The sequence below is a fragment of the Corylus avellana genome, chromosome 6 (assembly GCF_965113065.1).
Source record: "Corylus avellana chromosome 6, dhCorAvel1.hap1.2, whole genome shotgun sequence".
Lineage (NCBI taxonomy): Eukaryota > Viridiplantae > Streptophyta > Magnoliopsida > Fagales > Betulaceae > Corylus > Corylus avellana.
The window spans coordinates 27,218,626-27,241,703 of record NC_142495.1 but is presented as its reverse complement, the minus strand read 5'-3'; the positions used below and the strand labels follow the sequence as shown (position 1 = coordinate 27,241,703).

Here is a 23,078-nt window from a genome sequence, read left to right as displayed (position 1 = left end):
AAGATTTTTTGGGTTTTTGAAGATTTGTTGGGTTTGACGTTTGAGTTTTTGATTTTTCAGGTTGATTTTTTTATTTGGGTTTTTGATTTATTGAAGATTTTTAGGTTTGGGTTTTTGAAAATTAATGGAGAAAAGAAGAGAGAGAGAGAGTGAGAAAATGGAGAAAAGAAGAGAGGGAGAGCTGGCCGGCCGAAGAAACAAAAGTGGAGAAAAGAAGAGAGAGAGAATGAGAAAATGGAGAGGGAGAGCTGTAGAAATTGGTGAAATTTTTTTGGGAAAAGTCCACTTACCCTCCTCAAACTACCACCACATTGATAATGTCCTTCCCAAACTTTTAATTGCGACAATATCATCCTCAAACTACCACTAGAATGACAATGTCCCCCTTCCGTCAAATAAAACCGTTAATACTAACGGTAGAGGCATCATGTGCATGTCATGTGCACACATTTGACTTTAAAAATACTATCATACCCTTATTTGACTTAAAATGACCGCAATACCCTCCTACTTTAATGTGTCTTTTCATTTTTCACCTTGCAGAATTATTACCGAATTTTCACACAAGATATCCTGCATCAAACAAGGTATGTGCACTTATCAAACCTTTAGGGTTTAGCCTTTGCAAACAGTGACGCATGCAGCCAACAGTTATGCAGTAAAAGTATTTGCCGTAGCCAACATTGACGGAGCCAAGAGCACTATGCAGTAAAAGTATTTTCCCGTATAGCCCTTCCATAGCCAACACTGACGTAGGACATCCTGCAAGGTATGACTTGGCATGTGTTATATATATAACACATGCTAAGTCATACCATATATATATACCGATCCACTGAATAGTTCTATTTCCTTGTATACTATGAAATAATATAATACTGCATTTTTTTAAAAAAAAAATTTTGGGTTCTTTACCAGACGTTCTTTTAAGTATAGCAATAAAAGACAAACAAATGATTTGAAAAAATAGATGATAGAAGGAATTAAGCTTTTGAATCATGATTCAGCTAGTCTTTTTTTTTTTTTTTTTTTTTGGTTATTATTATTATTTTTTAAATTTTTTTAATTAATTAGCGAACAACACAAGAAGACAATCATAAAGGTTTGTTTGTTTTCTAGTGGTCAAAGACTGTATTTTTTTTATTAAACAATAAATAAAATATTAGACAAATGATTTTTTTTTTTTTTTACAAAAATAAAAATTTGAGTTGTGTCTCATATCTTTTTTTACAGGTCATATGATGGCTGGACATAATTTACTATTTAAAGCGTATCATGGGGGTAAGTTTAACCGAGAATCTAGTTGCATGTACTTGAGAGGAGATAATTACAACATATTTACTTGGGTTGGATTACATTCACGCTTGGCGTTCTGCATTTATTTTCTCTACCATTTTCAAAGCAGTGACAGCGAGAATGGTGTTGGCTTGAAGATCTTGAGCAAACTCACTTTCCCCATAGAAATTGTGCACCAGCAAGTATAGAAATTGTATAACGTCGTTTTGAGCAACGAAAATCATGCTCCTGCAAGTACAGAAATTGTTCTGAGAAGAATGGGGGAAGAAGAAGACTAGAAGAGAATATTAGGGAAGAAGAAGAAGACTGGGTGTTTTGGGTTTCATTGGCCAATAGGTAAGACGTGGTTTTAATTGTTGAAATGTTTAAAGTAATTGTTAAGTTTATTTTAGACATTTAGATTTCATTGAAAAGACTAGTATGCCCCTACCGTTAGTATTAACGGTTTTATTTGACGGAGGGGGGACATTGTCATTCTAGTGGTAGTTTGGGGGGACATTGTCGCAATTGAAAGTTTGGGGGAGAAATTGTTAATGTGGTAGTAGTTTGAGGGGAGTAAGTGAACTTTTCTCAAAAAAATTTAAAAAATATATATTTTAATTGAAAAATAATTTAAATTAATAAATTTTTTAATTGAAAAAAAAAAATTTTAAAAAGAAAAATTATTATTTTTTAAAATTTATTGACGTGTTAGTTTTAACACGTCAGAAAATTTTCTGACGTGTCAATTTCTGACAAGTCAATAATTTTTTGATGTGTCAGAAAATGACACGTCAGGAAATTTTTTTAACATGCCACTTTTTGACATTTCAAAAATTATTGACTTGTTAAAAGTGACACGTTAGAAAATTTTCAATTCTGACATCCAAAATTTTAACGTCTGACACACGTCAAAAAGGCCATGTCAATAAAATTTACTAACATGTCAAACCATCTAACACGTCAGAAACTACATGTCAGGAAAAAATACAATTTTTGTAGTGTGTATTTATAATAGGAATGTTAAATACTATATATTTATTTGATAATTATTTAATAATATTGATATGATGCTCTAAATTAATTATTTGATTTTTTTTATTTAACAATAATTAATTGAGAGTATCACGTTAACCTTGTTGGGAAATATTTGATAGAATTATAATATTTAACATTTCTATGAGTATATATATATATATACGCTAAGAATTAATGAAGGAAGAGGAAGAAGACCAATTTCGTGAATACCGTACAATTCACCAAACCTAATATATATATATATATATATATATATATATATATATATATATATATAATTCTATTATTCTCTCTCTATTTTTCTTTTCTTTTCTTTTCGTTGTTCTCCTTTCTCTTCCTTTCTCTCCTCTTAAGCATTCTCTTCCTCTCTACGAATTTTTAGAAATATGATCATTGAGAAAATATAGAATTTTGTAAATATAACCTTATGAAAAGATAATTTTCAAAAATATTATTGTTGAAAAAGCAATAAAGAAATCCTTAAGAATGAGATATAAATGCTTTTAAAAAGCTTGGAAATAAAAGTAGGTAATTTTTTCAATTAAAATGAAAAGAAAATTTGTTATGCCGAATGATCTAAGAAGGTTAAACATTCGCAATAAACTTAAGAGCACTCACATTAAACTCAACAAAATAGCTAAAAAAAACTATTTTGGCTAGCCTTATAGCAAATTTGCTGTATACGGTAGCTCAACAATATGTAATTTATATTGATTAAAAAAATATCAATGTGATTATCTTTATTCTTTGAGAATAGAGAAAGTAAATAAAGAATGAATATTTTAAGGGAAAAGTACACTTTATCCCCTCTAAAGTTTGGGGCGATTTTTAATTCGACCTCTAATGTTTTAAATTTTGCAATGCATCCCCCCAAAACTCTCAAATTTTTGCAATTTGACCAATTTTATCAAAAAATTTTCATACTACCCCTAATTTTTTATTTTTTATTTTTTTAAAAAAATTCCGTAGCCACCCCTTTGGCAATCTAACCATTTTTGCGTCCCAATTTTTTTTAAAAATAAAAATAAAATAAAAAATTAGGGGCAATATAGAAATTTTGAGATAAAATTGGTCGAATTACAAAAATTTGAAAGTTTGCATTGCAAAAATTGAAACATTTGAGATTAAATTGAAAATCGTCTCAAACTTTAGAGGGTAAAGTGTAATTTTCCTATATTTTAAATAAAAAATTGAAAGTGAATAGTTAAAATATTAAGATGAATGTAGGCGCTTTGAAAAAATAGGTAACTAAAAAAAAAAAAAAAAAAAAGTGTTATTTAACTAAATATTTATTGAGCCAAGTATAAGTGCTCTAATAAGAAGGATAAATGTCCATAAAGTTTATTATCGTTTAGTAACAGTTCCCTTGCCGTTTAACGAGTTTGTTGCCGTTCTCCACCATTTAAACGACAACAAATTATTTGTTGTTAAAATGATGAAGAATCAGCTGCCATTGACTTAATCAAACAATGATGAAATTTCATCAGTTTATATGTATACTAACAAGCAACAGGCATAACATGCTTAACTGATACAGAAAGAATTACAGAGCTATTCCTTTAACTCTTCCCAACAAAGTCAGGTTGAACAAAACTTGGGAACATCTAACCTGTAATAGCAAAATAAAACAAAAGTTCTTCCTAAAAAGAAAAACCTCTTTTAACCTACCAATGAATATTAATAGGAAACAAAGAATGATGGGAACTCTTCATACATGCTCAACTTGCAATGGAATTTGTTGATTCAGCATTTTGCTTCTTTGGACAAGCTGATGATAAATGGCCCTTTTCACCACACTCATAGCATGTCCTCCTCCTTATCTTACCACTGCTGACAGTAGATCCAGCAATCTCAGCATTCTCAGCATTCTCAGCTACATTCTCAGCTACATTTTCAGCTACTTCAATTGTAGGTGCAGATCTTGAATGGGTTCCTGTCCCTTTATTAGGAACTGCACAACTTATCTTGACAGGTCTCCCGCACACAATCTGCTGATCCAACTTTAATGCCATTGTCAGCGATAGACTGTCAGAGAAATCCACATGGGCATAGCCGCGGAATTCCTCTGTTTCCTTATGTATACCAAAACGTATGGATGATATCTTGCAGTCTGAGAAAAGTTTCCTCAGGTCATCCTCAGTTATATCCCATGACAAATTTCCAACATAGATTCTATTGTAGCCCTCCACTATTTTTGGGGCAAAATCAGGAGCTTTATTGGATCTAGTTGCCTTGTATGGTTGGATTTTTAGATACAATCCACCCCTGAGACATTAAAAGCTACATAAGCATGATATGGGAATTACATATGGGTAGTTGAAGAGAACACCGTGTATATGCTACTTACATGTCAGATCCATCAAGGGCCAAGGCTCGTTTAGCTGCAGCTTCAGTCTGTAAGAAACAGTATAACAGTAAGATCAAGCAAACCAGGAATCAGGAAACGAACTCCGTTCAGCTAATTTTAGCAAAAATTCTTACCCTTGGAAACTTTCCTTTTGTTTAAGAGCAATTTTGGTTACCCTATTTTGTTAGTTAAATCAGTGTTAGGCCATTATAATAGAAATTGGCCATTCTCCACTATGTGGTGCGTGCCTCAGGTATAAGTAATCCTATATTTCAAGGCATGCTCTGAACACCTTACACGAAGCACATACTCTGGAGCAAGAGTTTGAAACCTTGAAACACAAGTTAACTTAATTATACAACTCTATGCTTTTCAATATGCAAGAAACAAGAGGCATGGATTTAATTACAATGAAATCCTTGTGATTCTTATAAGGGTGAAGCCCCACTTACCTTACAAAACTATGCCCAAAAAGGTTATAGTCCATCTCAAAAGTCAAAACAAGAATAACCAGTTAGGTAATTACATCAAGCACAAGCTGTCCAGGTAGGAATCATCTGATGCTGTTTTGTCTTTCTTCCTTCTCTTCTCTGTTGTTTTTATTAGAAATTGAGTGATCTTGGTCTCTCTCTCTCTCTCTCTCTTGAATTTTTTTTACTGTGTAAATTTGAAAGTGCTTGTGGTTCTCATCAGCTTCAACTCAGTGTGGATGAGAACTATACTTTGTTTGTTGTGAAGAATGACAGGCAGTCAATTATTTGGGAGGTGATGATTGAAGTAGTTTGAGAGTTAGAGATTGTAAGTTCAGTAAAGATGATTTAGATGGACAGGCGGTCAGTCATGGACTTTAGTAACATTGATATTCTGTTTTTTGCAGGCAAATGCTGTTTAAGGCACATTGCTAGGGTTGGAGGTATGAATTGCTACCATTGAAGCAAGCTAGAGTGGGCATATGCATTGGCAATCATGAATTTGTATTATTGTAACTAACTGGCAGAAAAGATTGACAAGCTTGTAATTAATTGGCCAACAAGTGGATGGGAGTGGATTTGTTGTGGTATTTGGGCATTGCCAATGGTAGTTTTGTGTGAGTGTGGAAGGGCAGTGATGATGTTTGATTTTCTGGTTTGGGAGTTTTGAGGCTATGGGTGGCAGCAGCAATAGTTGGTAGTGCTTTGATGGTGTTGTCTGGGCTGTGAGAGGTGTGTGGTGGCTGGCGGTTCCAGCCATGGAAGGTGTGGTGGCTGGCAGTTTGGGCCATGTGTCACGGCAGTTTGAGGGGAAGGAACGTCAGGGAGGTGGCCCTCTCTCTAGCTCTCCGAATTCCAAATAAATGTGGTTGCCAAACAAATTTTCAGTATGTTGTTTCCTAAAAATAGTTTTTGAGTATGATTCTTTCCATAAAAAAAATATGGTACTGAAATTAACTTGAGACGGTTTTCTGTTCTCATTCTCGAAAACATATTTCATGAACAAAAAATTGAAAATAGGATCCAATCGGATCGAGGATCTCATGATTTGGACCAATACCCTTCTAGGCTAACCAGTTTTAATGGTTTCAATTCAGCAGTCAATATTCTCTACAAGTTTATCTCCAAAGTGATGATATCTACATATTTATAAGCTCATTTTCACTAGGCTTTTTTAGCAACCACTCCCTAACTCTTATGGAAGAGGGAAAAAAATCACTTCTAAGTTACAGTCGTAATTAATTAAAATAGACAATCTTGATCAAGATCAAGATGTATGTGGAAGGCTTCTAACTAATTCCTTACCTTGAAAGTAATAATGGCAATTCCTCTGAACTTCCCACTTTCAGGAAACCTCATGCAATCAACTTCAGTTATTGAACCACAGCCTTCAAAGTAACTTCGAATATCATCCTCACTCGAGTAAAATGGAATACCTCCAGCGTAGACTTTTGCACTGACCTCCTCGTATGCTTGACTGTTAAATTAAAAAAGAACTAAGTTAGGAGAAGAAGACATATATAAGGGAGACACTACAAACTATCATCATCGCCTTAGCGAAAGAAGCCAGCTCCATTTCAAACTAATTCCCTTCTCTATTCTCTATACAAGCAGACAACTTTCCTAAATAAACAAAACCCCCCAAAAAGTTAACAAAAACAATTCTTTACTTGTTAAGGAAAACGTTGGAGGATAATATCAACCAACATCAAGCATAACATTCAAAAAAAAAAAAAAACCTATGTCCAGGTATGTTTTGCAGGAAATCGCTGCATCTATCCAACTGTCTCTCCAACCATTCCTAAAAGCATCAAACTTTGAGTAGAAATAGCAATCACCTATACAGTTTCTTGCTTTCCTTCTCCTTTTGCCAGTTTTTCTTGCCAACCAAACAGAAAAGCAAATCCATTTACTACCAATATCACAGAATCAACTCAAACATAATATCAACACACTTGGGATTTCAAAAAACGTACTTTTCCGAATCAAGACATACATAGATTCTCCTGAAGCAACAAAAGCACTTCCAAAATGGCCAATCAAACAACACTATAACCTAACCAAACTAAAACCCATCAAATTAACAAGAAAAACTAGAATTAACCACATGGGTATACTCTCAAATTTACCTGTCACTGTTCCTATTTGTCTCTGCGACCCCTTGCCCTTCACTTCCATTCTCACCACCTTTGCTCTGCTCCTCCTCAATCTTACCCTTATTCTTCTTATTCTTCTTATTCTTTTTTTTCTTCTTTTTCTTCTTCGATTTCTCGGTCTCCTTCACAACCCCATTTCCCTCAGAACCCAAGTCTCCATCTTTTCCCTCCTCCTCCTCTCTCTTACTCTTACTCCTCTTCTTCTTCTTCTTCTTCTTCTTCTTCTCCTCACCCAAGTCTCCATCTTTTCCCTCCTCTTCCTCTCTCTTCCTCTTACTCCTTTTCTTCTTCTTCTCCTCACCCAAACCCTCTGACCCACCTCCCTTATTCTCTTCAGAGTCCTTCAAGCCCTGCAAAGGCAGGGCCTTTCTGCGTTTCTCACGCTTTGACAACCTGGGTCTCTGGCTCGCCGTGTCCAAAAGCAGCTTCAGCGACAATTGGGGCTGTGCATTCGGGTCTGGTTCTTTCGGTCCATCGCTACTCCGGTCTTTTCCGCCCACGGATTTCTCTAACGACTCGGCGACTTCGGCTCTTAGCTTCTGCTTCAACTTCTTGTTCGACAAAACCATGCTTCCCAATAGTACAACAATGGCGGCTTACACTCACACAAAGAGAGAGAGAGAGAGAGAGAGAGAGAGAGAGAGAGAGATTTGGGGTTTTTTTTTTCTCTGCTGGGCAAAAGCAGTGAAACGCACCGTTTTCTCAGACAGCTGGCGGATGTTATAAACGACAAGAATTTGCTTTGTTCTGACTCCGAAAGCTGCGGGGTCGTTTTGCAGTTAAGGCTAAAGGGCTCCAACTTGGTAGAGATGAACGACAAGAGGAGAATGGGAAAGATGGAGGACATGAGCTCCAGGATTTGGGCGGCCCATCTGGCTTGCTCAGCTATCACTGCTACAAGCCCCCGCAGAGTTGCTCCATCACTAACCATGGACATGAAATTCTTCCCCCCTGGTTCGTAGACTCCTTTTCTTGTTTATCATTTATTTTTTTATTTTTTTATTTTGTTTAGATCAATGTATCTGGCGAGATAAAATATGAATTCTAGCTTAGTCATAAAACTCTTCTCTTTTGGTTTTGGCCATAAGATAATAGTTAAATATTTTATAAATTCTAACTTAGTCATAAAATTATTCTCTTAATTAGTTTGTAGACTCTTTTTCTATTCAGTCAGTGTTGATCATTTTTAAAATATTCTAAATTTTATTAAAAAAATTGTTCTTTAATTCCTATTAGTTTGCGTGCAAGTATACAGATCATTATAAAACGTTTAAAGAACGATAAATAAATTTGACAAGCTTCCCTAATTAATCATGGTTACACGAAAACATTTTGGTTCCTAATTTCAACTTTCCCTTCCTTAGAAGGCTCTTCATAATTGTTTGTCTTTGACTTCACAGTGAACAGTTTGCCTAAAGTCCGCTGTAGTTCTCTGTGAAGTCAATAATAACAACTATGTTCAAAAAACAGATGGGATTCTCGGCAATTTTGCATTTTGAATTGTTAGTAATTCAGACAGGAAATGTGAGATAGTTCATATAAAGTTCATTTGTCCAAACGGGTCTCGAGCAACCCACTCACTTGTTGGTGCAGGTGGATCTCGTAGAGGCTCTTTCACATTTGTTATCCAAATTACTAGCAATCCGAGCAAAAAATTGCTTGGGATCCGAATCCGTTGAAAATGACCATACATGACCTACATATCTTTAATTATAGGCACCATATCTTTAACTCTAAGTTTTGAAGAAAAGAAAAAATCTTCAACTCTTGGCATGGTCTGCCTTAGAACAGTCTATTTGAAAGATACTTGATCATCAATTATTGAAGATACAGTCTGCTCATCCACTCCCTAAGATATTAAAGTATTTCTAAGAGTCCTTGAATCACTAGTTGGACACAGCCATTTCACCCCATTGGTTGCCACATTCCCTGGCTATATTATAAAAAGGGTATAAGAGTTAGCCTGGCTTGATCAAACCAAGTCAAACAGCATTCCTTTTCTCTCAGTCACATCAATTTATATCATACTAACGTGAAAGGTTCCTTTAGTATCTTAATTTTTATTAATTAAAGAAGATTGAGTGAGTTAGAAACTGATATGATATATGTGAAAGTCAAAGCCATAGAAGTGGTCCTAATTCTACGATCCCCTTAAAGCAGGTAGTTGGATTGAACTCGAGGAAGAAGCTTTAGAGGGAAGCATTATCAAGATCAAGACCCCAATATAAACCACAGCAGCAGAAGAAAAGGAATGTGAAACCTGAAAGGCTAGAAAGAGTAAGAACTACTATCATATGCTCTTCTTCTTTAAGTTAATTCTTGACATAATCTAGTTGTTCCACAGTCTATTTGGACTAATCTATTTTTTTGCAACAGGAATTCATGAAGGAAAGTACATTGGATTTGCTGAGCAATTTACCAGAAGAGATCCTTTGCCGCATCATTGCCTTTCTCCCCTCTGAATCTGCACTAGAGACCAGCTTCCTTTCTACTCGATGGAGAGGCCTATGGAACACAACTTCAGTGCAACATGGAACAATAGAAGCTGCCGCCAATGCAATTTCTGGATTCTTAACTCATTTTGATAAGCTTGATCCATTAAGGCAACCCCGGAAGCTTCAATATCACTTTGGCAAAGATAGTATCCTCCTAGCTACCATTGCAGCTAATAATAAACTGCACGTGGATTTCTCTAGTGGGAAGCAAGAATTTCCAAAGCTGTTTGATTGGCCGTTGGAGCTGAAGCACCAAAACGTTACCCACCAGCCAAGTCCCTCTACATTCTTTGTTAAAACTCTTTATCTTAAATCAGTAAGCTCTCTTACCAATGAGGCAGTGTCCTCTATAGTTCCCAATTTTCAGTTTCTTGAAAACTTGAAAATCATTGAATGCAATGGATTACAAGCTTTAGAAATTGATAGCAGTCCAAAGCTTAAAAGCTTAACCATTCTTGATTGTCTGCAATTGAAATATTTCCATATTAGATGTTTGAAACTTCGATCTTTCCGGTATCGAGGTCTTCTCCCTTGGCTCTGGCCCGAATATCATTTTAACCTGACAGATGCCATGCTAGATTTCAGACAAGGCTCTGGCAACATTGGCTTCAAGAGTTGTGATTTTAACCCAACTCTGTTAACGATCAAAAACGCCGAAATTCTTACACTATGCAAATGGACTTTTGAGGTATGTCCTCGTAACTTCTTCCTTTTTTGGTACAGGTTTCAAAGTTTTGTTCTGCTAGTAACACAAACCACTAATAACCTATGTTTTCCTATTCATCATACATTAAGAACTTCATACGATTCATGTTGCAGGCACTGATTTGGCCATCGATTTCCTATTTTCATTCAAACTTCCAGTTCTACAAATTGAAAAGGCTATGGTGGATTGATAATTCAACACAAGGGTATAACAGTGAGGCCTTAATCTCCTTCCTGAAACTGTGTCCTGCCTTAGAGCAACTTTTTGTCACTGTAAGTTTCTTCCAAGGGAAAAAAACAAGTTGCTACTCATATTTTTTGTTGTTTCGCCACCGAGTTTACCGGTTCTTATGTTTTGCCGCAGATTGACCCTAAGAGCTACTGCATGCCAAGCACTGCTACATACTCAAAGAACGTCACCAGGCATTCAGAACATGGACATCTCAAAGTGGTTAAATTGGAGGGATTTACAAATCAAGAGGATGAGATCTCATTGGCAGAGCATTTTACAAAGGTAGGTGCCCTAGAGCCACTAATCATAGCAACATCAGATGGGATTTGCTTGCGGAGTTTGGAGAAGGTTCCTCTGTATCAGCCAAAGCAGCAGTGTAGGAGCAACTTGGAAAAGGTGGCATCCTGGTCACAGGACAGGAAGCATACCTATAAGTTTGTTGAAGTAACCGGAGATATCAGTGAGGTATGCCCTAAACATGCGCACATGGATCCATAGATGTAACCAAGTCTTCAAAATCTTGTTTCTTCCATATCTAATATGTACTTACTTCTCGGGCACTCAAATGGTGAAGTGCAGTGCACTCAAATCTTGTTTCTTCCATATCTTGTTTTGCCAGAAGAAATATGATGGCCAATAAGGTTCCTGCATAGGAAGGTAGTTGAATTTTCCGGTGTAGTAGTTAAAGTTGTTCGAGAATCTACTTCTCCCAAGCCCAAAAACAAGCAAAGCCGTGGCCTAAAGATGAAGCATAGATCTCAAAAAGAGTGTATCAAGTATATCTATAAAATTTAGGGGAAAAATCTTATTTAGCTCGTAAGTTTTCATTTGATTTGAATTCAATGCTTGATTTTTCAATTTCAAGAATAAGGTCGGTAAGTTCTGTCCAAGTTTTAAATAGGTTCGTTTGTTACTTTACCGTCAAAGTTAATTATTTATCATATGTCGCATGTATCTCATTTGACACGTTAATGTCTATATCAGCACCCAATATTAATGCCATGTTAGGAATTATGAAGTCATCCATAGAAAACAAAAAACTGAACTTGAGAAACAAAAACCATCTTCTTAGTCATCCCAATCTTCTTAGTTATCCCAATCTTCTAGCTTTGTAACATACTGTTTTCACATTTTCATGCTTGGCTTTTGTTCTTTATTTTTTCCTTCTTTCTTTTAAGGAAACATCAAATTTAGTGCTTAAATTTTCTTGTGATTTCAATTGAACCCTTAGGTTTTTAATTTTGACAATCCTTAGTTTTTTGTCTGATTTCAAATAGGTTATTCTGTAAATTTATCGTCCAATTAATTAACAGTATGTCATATTAGACCACTTAATTATTACCATGTGGCTCTTGTTTAACACATCATATGTCAATTGTACGTACTATGTGGCACAACATGTGGCTCTTGTTTAACACATCATATGTCAATTGTACGTGCTATGTGGCACAATTACTTTAAATTACAAGTATACCTATTTGAAATCATAAGAAAACCTAAGTAGCTAATTGTTGAAATTGAAAACTTGTTTGGGATTTTCTGTTTCTGTTTTCTCTGATCATTGTTCAGAACAAAACACAGTTATTAAGCAAGTTGCAAAACAAACAATTCATTCATTGATTTAGTAAGACATACAAAAAGCTCACCCATTCCTCGAGCACAAATGGAAAACAACAAGAAGAACACCTACAACAGAAGTACATGGAAATTCAATTCCATTCCCCAGACTATCACAAGAAGAATCGCATTTCTTTCCCATCTTTATTCTCTCATGCACTAATCTAGAGAGAGAGATTAAATCAATATTCTTAAAAATCATTGGTGGGAAGTGGCTCGTGTGTAACCACGCCAATAAAGATGTTGTCATAGACAATGGCTGCAATGGCTGCACCGGCCATTGGGCCAAGCCAGTAGACCCAGTGGTTAGTCCATGACCAGCTAACCACGGCAGGGCCAAAGGAGACTGCTGGGTTCATGGATGCACCATCAAAGGCACCACCAGCCAATATGTTGGCACCCACAATGAAACCAATTGCAATGGGTGCAACTATGCCTACATTCCCCTTCTTTGGATCCACCGCCGTGGCATACACAGTGTAGACAAGCCCAAAGGTCATCACAATCTCAAAAACCACCGCATTCCATACAGACACGCCAGATGATAGGGAGAATGCTGATGTTTCCTGCAGTGGGTCATGTACAAATTCAAGTGAGACCCAATCGGTGTAATATTGTTAATTAGTCTACAATATAAATTCTCATATCCAGATTCTTACCTGTCCACCAGTGGCAAACTTAAGAAGCAAGCAAGCAACAACTGAGCCGAGCAACTGTGCAATCCAATACAAAATGGTCCTCAACAGAGTAATGTTTCCACCAATAAAAGCACCAAAAGTCACAGCAGGGTTTACATGCCCCCCAGAAATGTTTGCACCAACAGAAACCGCCACAAAAAGTGCAAATGCATGAGCCAGCGCAGCAGCAACAAGCCCAGATGGTGTTGTTGACCCATTATCAGTAAGCTTGTCTGCCAAAACAACCCACCAATCAGCCCTTGACAATTTCAAGAAAGTGACACTTTTTTGGGTGGTGGGTGGGGTATCATCAGTTGTGACCAAACCATGCAATGCCACAAAGCTTATGATAAACAAATAAGGATTTTTTTACAACCACACTTAAGAAAAAAAAAAAAAGAAAAAAAAAAGTTAGAATATAACAGTCAAGCCAAATTTTTAGGTCCAAAAATATGTATATATTTTAAGAAAAAATTTCAAAATCGAGGGATCATGGCTACCCAGCCCTCTAGTTTTGTCCCTAATAACAATGAACTAATATTAAAATGAAATGAATGTGTTTTTGAAATTTGGAGCTTACTAAAAGCCATGCCAGATCCTTCCCCAGCCAAAACAAAAATAAGCATGAAGAAAAACTCGGCAAATGCGACGCGGTTATGTTTAACTATATGTAAATATTTTTAAAAAGAATTTCAAAATCGAGGGGTCATGGCTGCCCAGCCCTCTAGTTTCGTCCATGATAACAATGAACTAATATTAAAATGGAATGAATGTATTTTTGAAATTGGGAGCTTACTAAAAGCCATGCCAGATCCTTCCCCAGCAAAAACAAAAATAAGCATGGAGAAAAACTCGGCAAATGCAGCTCTAATCGCGTCGGGACGGCTAGCCTCTCCTGGAGTACCAATTGCAATTCTAGAAATCGGCATTTTTTTTGAATTTCAGCTGCTCTTGAGCTTTGAGAGTTGAAAGTTTTTGGAAGTCTATTTGCTTATTTCTCTAACTTGATTTTGTTCAAAGCTCTCTCATTCATATAGATGTGTTTATTGGGAGTTTCTATTTATATACCTAAAATAACGGCTAGGGAACCGGTCTAACCGGTTCTCGGTCAAGACAAATACCATGTGACCAATGAGGCGTGGCTTTTCTCGAAGCCACATGTCGGTCACTTTACAGCCAAGGAATGGGGCCCAGAGTACGTCCTCTGAGGCCACGTGTGTGGTTGTGATCGAATTTAGCTACAATTGAATCGGCGAGGATAATAGGATCGCCGACCTATGACCCACAATGGGCCCGCGCGTGATGTTCGGCCAATTAAATCTCATGGCGCGCTACATGGTCGGCGAGTTTTTTGATTGGGACGAACCGACCAACGAATATTAAAACATGTGCGTTTAAGGCTCGGGGGTTTTTGTAGTATGTTGGTGGGACCATGGAGGTTAGGTTTTCTCGGCTCTAATGGCCCCACATCGACCATCCAATCCATCATGCGGCGTCCACTGTGCACGTTTTTGAATTTTGTGAACTTGTGGTGTGCATGAAATCGGGTCTGTTTGGCAAAGGATTCGGCCGGACCGGATTCAAAAGACTTAGAAAATTTCTTTCAAAATTAATTTCAATATTTTTATTTTTTACCTCACATCAATCGCTTTTTAGTGCTATTCAAATAAAAAAATTAGGGATAACTTCAGAAAACCCCCCTGAAGTTCCAGCCGATTTGAAAATACCCCCCTGAATTTCCAAAGCTCTCACTTAGACCCCCTGAACTTTGGTTTTCTCTCACTTTGGACCCCTTTAACATTAAACTACGTCGTTTTGGATGTTTTATACCCATTTTACCCTTCCTCAAAACTATGTCGTTTTGTGTCCTAAAATCACAACACATATCCAGCCCAAAACGACGTCGTTTTAAGCATAATTTTTTTTTTTAATTAAAAAAAGTAAAATATATATATAATAAAAAATAAAATTAAAAAAAAAAAAAGAAAAAAAAAAGGGGGTGGCTGAAGCCACCCCCTTGGCCAAAATGGGGTGGCCGGACCACCCCATTTTTGGCCAAGGGGGTGGCTACAGCCACCCCCTGGCCGATCTGGGGGTGGTCGAGCCACCCCCATGGCCAAGGGGGTGGTCCGGCCACCCCCTTGGCCCCAAAAAAAAAAAAAAAAAAAAAGGGATGGGGTGTTTTTGGGGGTGGCCGGACCACCCCCAAGGGGCTGGGGTGGTTTCGGCCACCCCATACCGGCCGTATGGGGTGGCCGAAACCACCCCCAGCCCCTTGGGGGTGGTCCGGCCACCCCATATGCACCCCCCCGCCCCCCCGTTTTTTTTTTTTTTTTTTTTTTTAACCCTTTTGGGGGTGGCCGGACCACCCCCATGGCCAAGGGGGTGGTCCGGCCACCCCCAGACCGTCCAGGGGGTGGCTCTGCCACCCCCTTGGCCAAAAATGGGGTGGTTCGGCCACCCCATTTTGGCCAAGGGGGTGGCTGAAGCCACCCCAGTTTTTTTCTTTTTTTTTTTCTTTTTTTTTAAATTTTTTTTTTTTAAAATTTTTAATTTTTTCTTTTTTTAAAAAAATAAAAATTAATGCCTAAAACGACGTCGTTTTAGGCTGGGTAATTTTAGGACACAAAACGACGTAGTTTTGGGGAAGGGTAAAATGGGTATAAAACATTCAAAACGACGTAGTTTAATGTTAAAGGGGTCCAAAGTGAGAGAAAATGGAAGTTCAGAGGGCTTAAATGAGAGTTTTGGAAATTCAGGGGGGTCTTTTCAAATCGGCTGGAACTTCAGGGGGGTTTTCTGAAGTTATCCCAAAAAATTACTATAAAATAAAAAATTTTTTCACTTTTTTATATAAAACATTCTTACTTTTTTTTTCTCACATCAATTAAATCTGCTACAGTTTCGGTTCACTTCATTTTTCAAGCCATTTACCAAACACACCCGAAATTACGAAAAAGTAGGTAGATAGAAGGTTCGAGAGTTTTTCTAAGAAATTTCAAATTTGTTGGAATCGTCTAATGCCTGCCTTCAAATTAAGAGGTTAAAATTTGATAAGTTTTTCAAATTTATCCTCTTAATATTTATCATATTTTTGAGTGATTATGATAAAAATTAAACCATTTAATTTGAAGAAAAAAAATGGTTGAGAGTTTACACGTTGGAATATGGCTAACATTTAGAGAATTTTGATCTTAGGTAGGTAATATCATAGTTGGGTTGTAAGAGCATTTACATCCAATTCTTTAAACAATTCTATTTTTTAAAAATAATAATAAGTTTATGAAGAATCACACCTTAAAATTACCCTACATCCGGTTTTTATTAATTCTTCAAATATATGATAGATCATTCTTTATCTCTTATTTCATTAATTTTTCTCTTCAAACTCTATTTATCTCTTTAACTATTCTTTTTTTAAACCTAAAAAAAAAAAGAAGAAAAAAGAAAAATGATTCATTATCCAAAATAAAGAATGGGTTTATAGTATTTTTAGTGGTTCTTTAAAATTAAAAAAAGTAGACTTGTTCTTCAAAATTTGATATGATGTGGATACTCTTAAGATAAGTTTCAATATTACTTGCAATTGCATATGCAATTGTAACCAAATATATTTTTCATATAGTCTAACAACATCAATATTTTTTTCTTGTCCTAAGCAAAATCAAAAGGAAATGTCATTTCTCCATCTCCCATTCATCTTCATCTATATATATATATATATTTTTTTTTTTTTCAAATCCACAGTAATTCGATAAAGAGATTGAGAAATAATAGGTCTCAAAACTAAAAAATAAATTGTAACTTTCCCTGATTTTTCAGTGTCAAACATGAAGTTATATAACATCATCCTTATAGAAAGAAAATAGATAGTTTGAAGGAGTAGACGTGGTGTGATGTGATGTGATGTGATATGCAGCAAGTTACTTTGTTTCTTTGCAAATTTGGTTGGATAACTCCATCCCAGTAGTAGTTGATGCAAAATGTAATGAGCAAGAGACATGAAGACGTGAGGTTTGTACTTCTTCCTATCTTATGGCCCATAAAGGAAGAGTGTGGGAATTGTTTACAAGTTGCTCTCAAACATTAACATTATTTGGGTGAGATAAAAAAATATCTTGAATATCATTTATTATGCCGACAGAAGGACTTTACCATAATCATATATATCTTTATTGGACCGACCAGGCTCTTGAATAATTGCAAAAAAGAGCTGTTATCATTTGCCATGATTGATTAGTTTGTCTTTCATATAACTTGACAGGTCACAGTACTGCCACTACAACCCAAGGAAGATGACTGACTTTTAATAACAATGGAGAAAATGATAACGTTCATCAATGTTTGAATGCCAAAACCTCCCTTTTTTTTTTTTTTTTTTTTTTTTTTTTTTTTAATAACAACGACATTTCTACTTAAATTAGATCTACTGCCTACTCACACGAATCCAATAAGGGCACCTGGCCTCACTCACACTAAAGACACTTAACACACCAATGGGCGGCTAAGAGCATGTTTTGCACACTCGAATAAACTCATAAATGAAATATCATTTCCATAATAATGATATTCTTCTAAAAAAATAAAAATAATTATTTTCCTAAAAATGATGTATTGATAAGCATGATTCGGCCAAGGGAAGAACTCCCCTACGTACCTGAATTATAATGGCTCATTAAGAACTAGTTTTTACTTGAAAAATGATTTTAAACCTAAACGTTATAAGCAATTGAGCATAAGAAATAGTTTAATTGGCTGAGGACTATGTCTCATGAAGCGGGAGTCATTAATTCAAATTTTCCTTCCTTTTCTGATCTTTGTAAAAGTCGGCCAAAGCATAAACTTTCATGGCCAAAAACTCCATGCCAAAGGTCCTAAGTGGTTGGAAAAGTATCATTTATCAAAGGTCCAAAACGGGTTGGTAAGAAAAATTAAATAGGTGCTCTTCCAATTTTAGTACAAAGGGAGAATTCGATTCATTTTCAATAAAGTTTTGTGTAAACAGTTGGTTAAAGGGAAATGGATCCATTTTAGCTAAGGTTGTGGGCCTTAGTTGGTGTTTTAGGCTAATTAGTTCCAAATAAGTTAATTAAGTTGTTGTAGTTTATGTTTTAGGCCCAAGTAATTGAATCCTGGGCCTTAATGAAATTAGTTAGTAAAAGTTTTATGTGGACTGACCATTCTTGGTCTTTTTCCCAACAAAATGAGATCGAAAATAGTTTTATATATATATATTCTGTAAAATAAAGACATTCATAAAATTCACTATAGCACTTAGCATAAGCATGTTAAACATGTTAACATATGCACAATTAAAGAGCCCCAATGGAGCTCACTTACCCTAATAAATTTCAAGCAGCCCACCCACTTATTAAGGCATGCAGGTCTCATAAGGTCTCTCTTACATTTTCTACTCAAATTGCTAAGAATTCTAACGCTGGAGATCCTGATCAATTGCACAAGCATGATCCTTTAAATTTTCTTGTTGAGTTCTTATTAAGTGACTTACTACACTATAAAAGTTATTAAGAACATTTATGTTGTTTTGTTCAAAGTTTAAGTTTCTATATTATTGACCTCGACGTTTCAGCTTTCATGACATTTTGTTCATTTACTAATATCTTCATTGCTTTGGGCTTATAGTGAATATTTTTGAGTTTTTTAGCTTTTAATTAACAAACATAGCCCTAATGGACCGAATGCGTTACAAATAGTCTTTTATCCTTTAAACTTCACTCAATGAAGGTTTTTTAATCCCTTGTAACCCTTTCCTAATTTGCTTAGAAAAAATAAATAAATTTGCTCCTATAAACCTTCATTATAATTTGAAACCCACCAACTAAATCATTCTACTCTTTGTAGATGGCCTAATACTAACGAACTGAAAACAAATGCAAAATGAGGGATGAAAAAAAAAAGAAAAAAAAGAAAAAAAAAAGGGCACTGTTTTCTTCATAACAGAAGATCCGAGGCAGAAATCTACTGCAGTTGAAGGTAATTCCATGCCATGGCAGCAGGAGTGGTAACACTCCTGCTTCACAAGTTCCAATTTGTTGCAACTTTTTCCCTCAGCACCATATTCACCATAGGTACAATCCCAAGATTCTAAAATCTAAAACCAATGGTACAAAATGCTTGGTCCAAAAGTCGTTCCCCTGTGCCGCCCACCACACATTGAGTAGTGAGAAAATTCCTCATATTTGTACTTATTTATATCTCACCCATGTCTGCAGAATCAAAGGCTCTCCTCCACTGACTCTTACTCCAGATAATGTAATCATAGATTTCACATAAAACAATATTAATGACAAGTACTTATTCTCTGATGGGGCAATGAAAATCATCGTTGAATTTTGGAACAGTAAATAAATGTAGCATTTCTTAACAATATTAGATAAGAAGCAACTAAGAATTCTCTGGACTAGTAAATACTATCCTAATTTGACTGTAGGAAAAACCCAAAGTTTTGAAAATCTTAATACTTATGAGCACTCACTCATTACAGAAAGATTAACCTAGGCAGATTAAAACCAAGCATGTGGCAAGGTTCACAACAATCACTCAAGGAAGTGGTCTTTGTAAGCATAGAAAGACATTCCTTGTCAGTTTTTGGATGCATATATCTGAAGAACTATGAGACTTTAATTTTACAACAAGTCAGCCTATTGGAAGTCATGAACAATATAAAGAAAAATTTTCCATTTGTGGTAAAAGACAGGCACTAATATTCTCAACTAAAATTGTGTGTTAGAGGCTTATTACCCTTGCAGAACTACCTTCCCTTTGGATCCATCAACTGTGAAAATACTCCACTTGATGTTGTTGTATCAGAGTCTTTGTAGCTAATAGCGTCTGCAGCATCACCTTCAGCAGGTTCAATTTGGTTAACCCATTCTGGAATATCCGGAATATAATTTGCACTATTCTCATTCGAAACCATCTGCATAGAAGCCTCTTGTAGCTGAAGAGCATACTCCAAATTCCACAAGACATCTCCCATTGTTGGCCTGTCAGCACCATGTTCAGCTAGGCACTTCTCTGCTGTTTCACCAAATTTTCGCAGGGAATCAAGATTAACAGATCCTACAAGATGGGGATCTATTATCTTCTCTAACTGCCCCCTCTTTTGCAAGTCCATGGCCCATTCTGCTATGTTAATCTGTTCTCTTGGAAGAGCAGGGTTTACAGCTGGTCTAGCACATAAAACCTCCATCATTACTACTCCAAAAGAATACACATCAGATTTCTCTGTGAGTTGTTGTCGACGATAGTACTCGGGATCAAGGTAACCAAAGCTCCCCTTTACTGCAGTACTCACATGGGTTTGATCCAGAGTAGGGCCTAATTTAGACAATCCAAAATCTGCCACTTTTGCAGTGAGATTTTCATCGAGTAGAATGTTGGTTGTTTTAACATCACGGTGGATGATACTCTCTGCTGCTCCAGTATGAAGGTAGTGCAGACCTTTTGCAGCTCCAATGCAAACTTGCAGCCTTTGTTTCCAAGTAAGTTGGGGAAGATCTGAGCCGTACAAGTGCTTACGGAGGGGACCCCCGGCCATAAACTCATATACAAGAATCATCTCATCAAATTCTTCGCAGTAGCCAATAAGAGAAACCAGGTGTCTGTGCCTGAGCTTCGAAAGCATCTCAATTTCTGTTCTGAATTCAGTGCATCCTTGCTGGGATTGTGGGTTTGCTCGCTTTACAGCAACCACAACCCCATTTTCTAGCACTCCTTTATAAACCTTTCCAAAACCACCAACACCAAGAACCAACCTTTGATCAAAGTTCTTTGTTGCTTCACGAATCTCAGAGAATGCTAGAACACGGCCTAAACTAAGAGAATGTGCTGTTGAAGAAGCAAAGCTACCAACTGAAACTTTGCTATCAGAATTTCCCAGATGAGCAGTCTCATGCCTAGGCTTCTTTGGATGGTGCAAATACAAGTATAAAACCGCAAAGATGAGCACCAAAACTGCAAGACTGACTGAAGAAGTAATTGCCAGCAGTATCCAGTTTTTTCTCTTGGGGATCCTGGAATCAATATAGTCTGGTCTAAGATTCTTGACAAGGCTGTCACTCGGATTGCTCATTTTCATTATCTCCAAACCATTTAGAATTGCATTGGGTGGAAAATTCCTCAGATTGGAAGGACCTACTTGGACCAGAATCCGATTCAAGCTCGCGGAAGTGTTGGCAATGAAGTCTACAAAGTAAGCAGCAGATAGTTCCATTGTTTTGCTTGAGATATCAAAAGAATCTAGAGCAGATTGATTGTTAACATACACATTGAAAAACAAAGTACCAGTAGTTATGCTAACAATGTCACAAAAATGCATCCTAATAAAATAGGTAAACATGGGTTCAACTTCAAATGCCCATGAAATGTTAAATCTCTGATTGATGACATTTGCATTCGCCATTTCTTGTGCTGTTGAGTAAACCAAATTGGGTGCAATTTCTCTCGATACCCCATCAAGGTATTTAATCGAAGCAGGATCTACCGTTACATTCTTGGCAGAAGCAACATTAACAAGAAAAGATTGATCTGTTTCCCATATCCTCCATTGTGGATCGTCCTTTGAAGTTAGAAGAGGACCTCCCATGTTAATTCTATAAGCTGTCTCGAAAGCTACTTGAGTGGGGATCTCAACAGCAGCCCGCAGGGGAAATGGCACTGCACTGGAAGGAAATTGCCCATCAGGCGTAGATATAACCTCTATCCCATTGATAAATGCAATCGAACCATTCAAGGGAGAAAATGTCAGCACCAACTTTTCTGAGCTTGAACCATCCACCTGGATCACATATTCCTTAAAAAGACAGGATTTTGTGCCTAAATTCGAAGACGATGAAAACCCATGAAGCAGTGTAATTCCATTAGCCACAACTGAAAAAACTGCAGATTTCAAATGATAATGTGGATTCTGAACCGGATGAAAATGCAACCGCAGCCAATGGCGACCAATCTGCTTAGTATTTATAGTGTAAGTTGAAGTTTCTTTAAAAACCCGAGCAGAACTACAGAGAGTTGAGTCATTTGAGTTGCCCATTCTGGTCTCAGAAACCACAATGTGGGAGTCTGGAGACAAACCCACATGCTGATTCCCAGAATCGGACTCAAAAACCCGGCCATCATCGAGTTTAAATTCTTTACTTCCACCACAATCAATAAAAAAGCTATCTTTAGGAAAAAATGAAGCACATACAGCGAGTGGAACACAGAAAACGCATAATATCCAGGTAACACATGAAGTATTTGAATGAGACATATCTTCCTACACAACTTTCGCTTAAGCTAACCAATATAGCACATAAAATGCAGACAAGAACCTATTTTTATCACCTTTGCGTTCTCAGTTCTTTTGAGGCTTTTAGCAAGAGCAAAGTTGGATGAAACAAGGCGCGCCTGGGTCAGAATTCTTCTTAAGAAAATGATGTGAAACAGAGAGAGTTTTTCTCACTGAAGAAGGAGAAGGAAGAAGAGGCGTGTGGGAGTGATGATGGTGATGCTGCCGTTTCCAAGATCTGGACTGTTAGTTTTTTGAGGACCCACTGACAGTTTTAAATAAATTATTGGTGTTTTCTTAAAGAGCCTCATTGAAGTTTGCGAAGTAGGAAACTGACTTAACTGAACTTAGCTGTTTTTTTTTTGGCAACAACGTAAATTAATGCAATCACCGGTCTGAAAATTGAATTGGATTACGATGGAACAAGACGTCCTTTTATTTTTTTGTCTGAACTTAATGAAATTCAGATAGAAAATATGAGAATGGGCTTTCAACAATTCCCTTTTATAACTCATTTAATAAATGAGACTCAACTTGTGAAATACTTAATTTCATCTATCTAAATAAGTTTTGAGTAGCCACTCGTCTTTTGTTCAAACAAATGAGTTTTATAAAGAATCATATTTGCTACTCAAATTACTAATAACTCAAACATAAATTACTGAAATTCATTTTTTTTTTTCCATTTTTCACTCTTATAAATTTCTAACAATTCTCATTCACCACGATGAGGAATTGGGTTTTTGAACTGGAGATGATCTAATTTTCCTCCGA

General features: G+C 36.4%; 4 protein-coding genes across 7 annotated transcripts; 1 reads left to right on the top strand and 3 right to left on the bottom strand.

Annotated features, from left to right (window-relative positions):
• Window positions 1-3,984: 3,984 nt before the first annotated feature.
• PHIP1 (phragmoplastin interacting protein 1) lies at window positions 3,985-7,915 on the bottom strand. Its single transcript, XM_059601883.2, has 4 exons — window positions 7,260-7,915; window positions 6,436-6,607; window positions 4,661-4,707; window positions 3,985-4,578 (listed from the first exon to the last, which is right to left on the bottom strand). The coding sequence occupies exons 1-4, from the start codon at window positions 7,853-7,855 to the stop codon at window positions 4,032-4,034; spliced, it is 1,362 nt and encodes a 453-aa protein (XP_059457866.2). The 5' UTR covers window positions 7,856-7,915; the 3' UTR covers window positions 3,985-4,031.
• An 8-nt stretch (window positions 7,916-7,923) lies between these two features.
• LOC132187542 (F-box family protein) lies at window positions 7,924-11,585 on the top strand. Of its 3 annotated transcripts, XM_088517760.1 has the most exons (6): window positions 7,924-8,240; window positions 9,447-9,563; window positions 9,663-10,469; window positions 10,601-10,759; window positions 10,851-11,183; window positions 11,341-11,585. In XM_088517760.1, the coding sequence occupies exons 3-6, from the start codon at window positions 9,669-9,671 to the stop codon at window positions 11,356-11,358; spliced, it is 1,311 nt and encodes a 436-aa protein (XP_088373886.1). In that variant the 5' UTR covers window positions 7,924-8,240; window positions 9,447-9,563; window positions 9,663-9,668; the 3' UTR covers window positions 11,359-11,585. The 3 variants fall into 3 exon arrangements, with proteins under 3 accessions (XP_088373886.1, XP_088373885.1, XP_088373884.1); XM_088517759.1 differs by lacking the exon at window positions 11,341-11,585 and having other exon boundaries at window positions 7,925-8,240; window positions 9,471-9,563; window positions 10,851-11,324; XM_088517758.1 differs by lacking the exon at window positions 11,341-11,585 and having other exon boundaries at window positions 7,925-8,240; window positions 10,851-11,324.
• A 730-nt stretch (window positions 11,586-12,315) lies between these two features.
• LOC132187083 (aquaporin TIP1-3) lies at window positions 12,316-14,027 on the bottom strand. 2 transcript variants are annotated; one of them, XM_059601251.2, is made up of 3 exons: window positions 13,809-14,027; window positions 12,995-13,245; window positions 12,316-12,901 (listed from the first exon to the last, which is right to left on the bottom strand). In XM_059601251.2, the coding sequence occupies exons 1-3, from the start codon at window positions 13,939-13,941 to the stop codon at window positions 12,527-12,529; spliced, it is 759 nt and encodes a 252-aa protein (XP_059457234.2). In that variant the 5' UTR covers window positions 13,942-14,027; the 3' UTR covers window positions 12,316-12,526. The 2 variants fall into 2 exon arrangements, with proteins under 2 accessions (XP_059457234.2, XP_059457235.2); XM_059601252.2 differs by lacking the exon at window positions 13,809-14,027 and adding an exon at window positions 13,593-13,797.
• Window positions 14,028-19,432: 5,405 nt separating this feature from the next.
• Window positions 19,433-22,530, bottom strand: LOC132187031 (receptor-like protein kinase THESEUS 1). Its single transcript, XM_059601183.2, has one exon. It carries the CDS (start codon window positions 22,284-22,286, stop codon window positions 19,785-19,787), a length of 2,502 nt encoding a protein of 833 aa, XP_059457166.2. The 5' UTR covers window positions 22,287-22,530; the 3' UTR covers window positions 19,433-19,784.
• Between the last annotated feature and the right edge of the window lie 548 nt (window positions 22,531-23,078).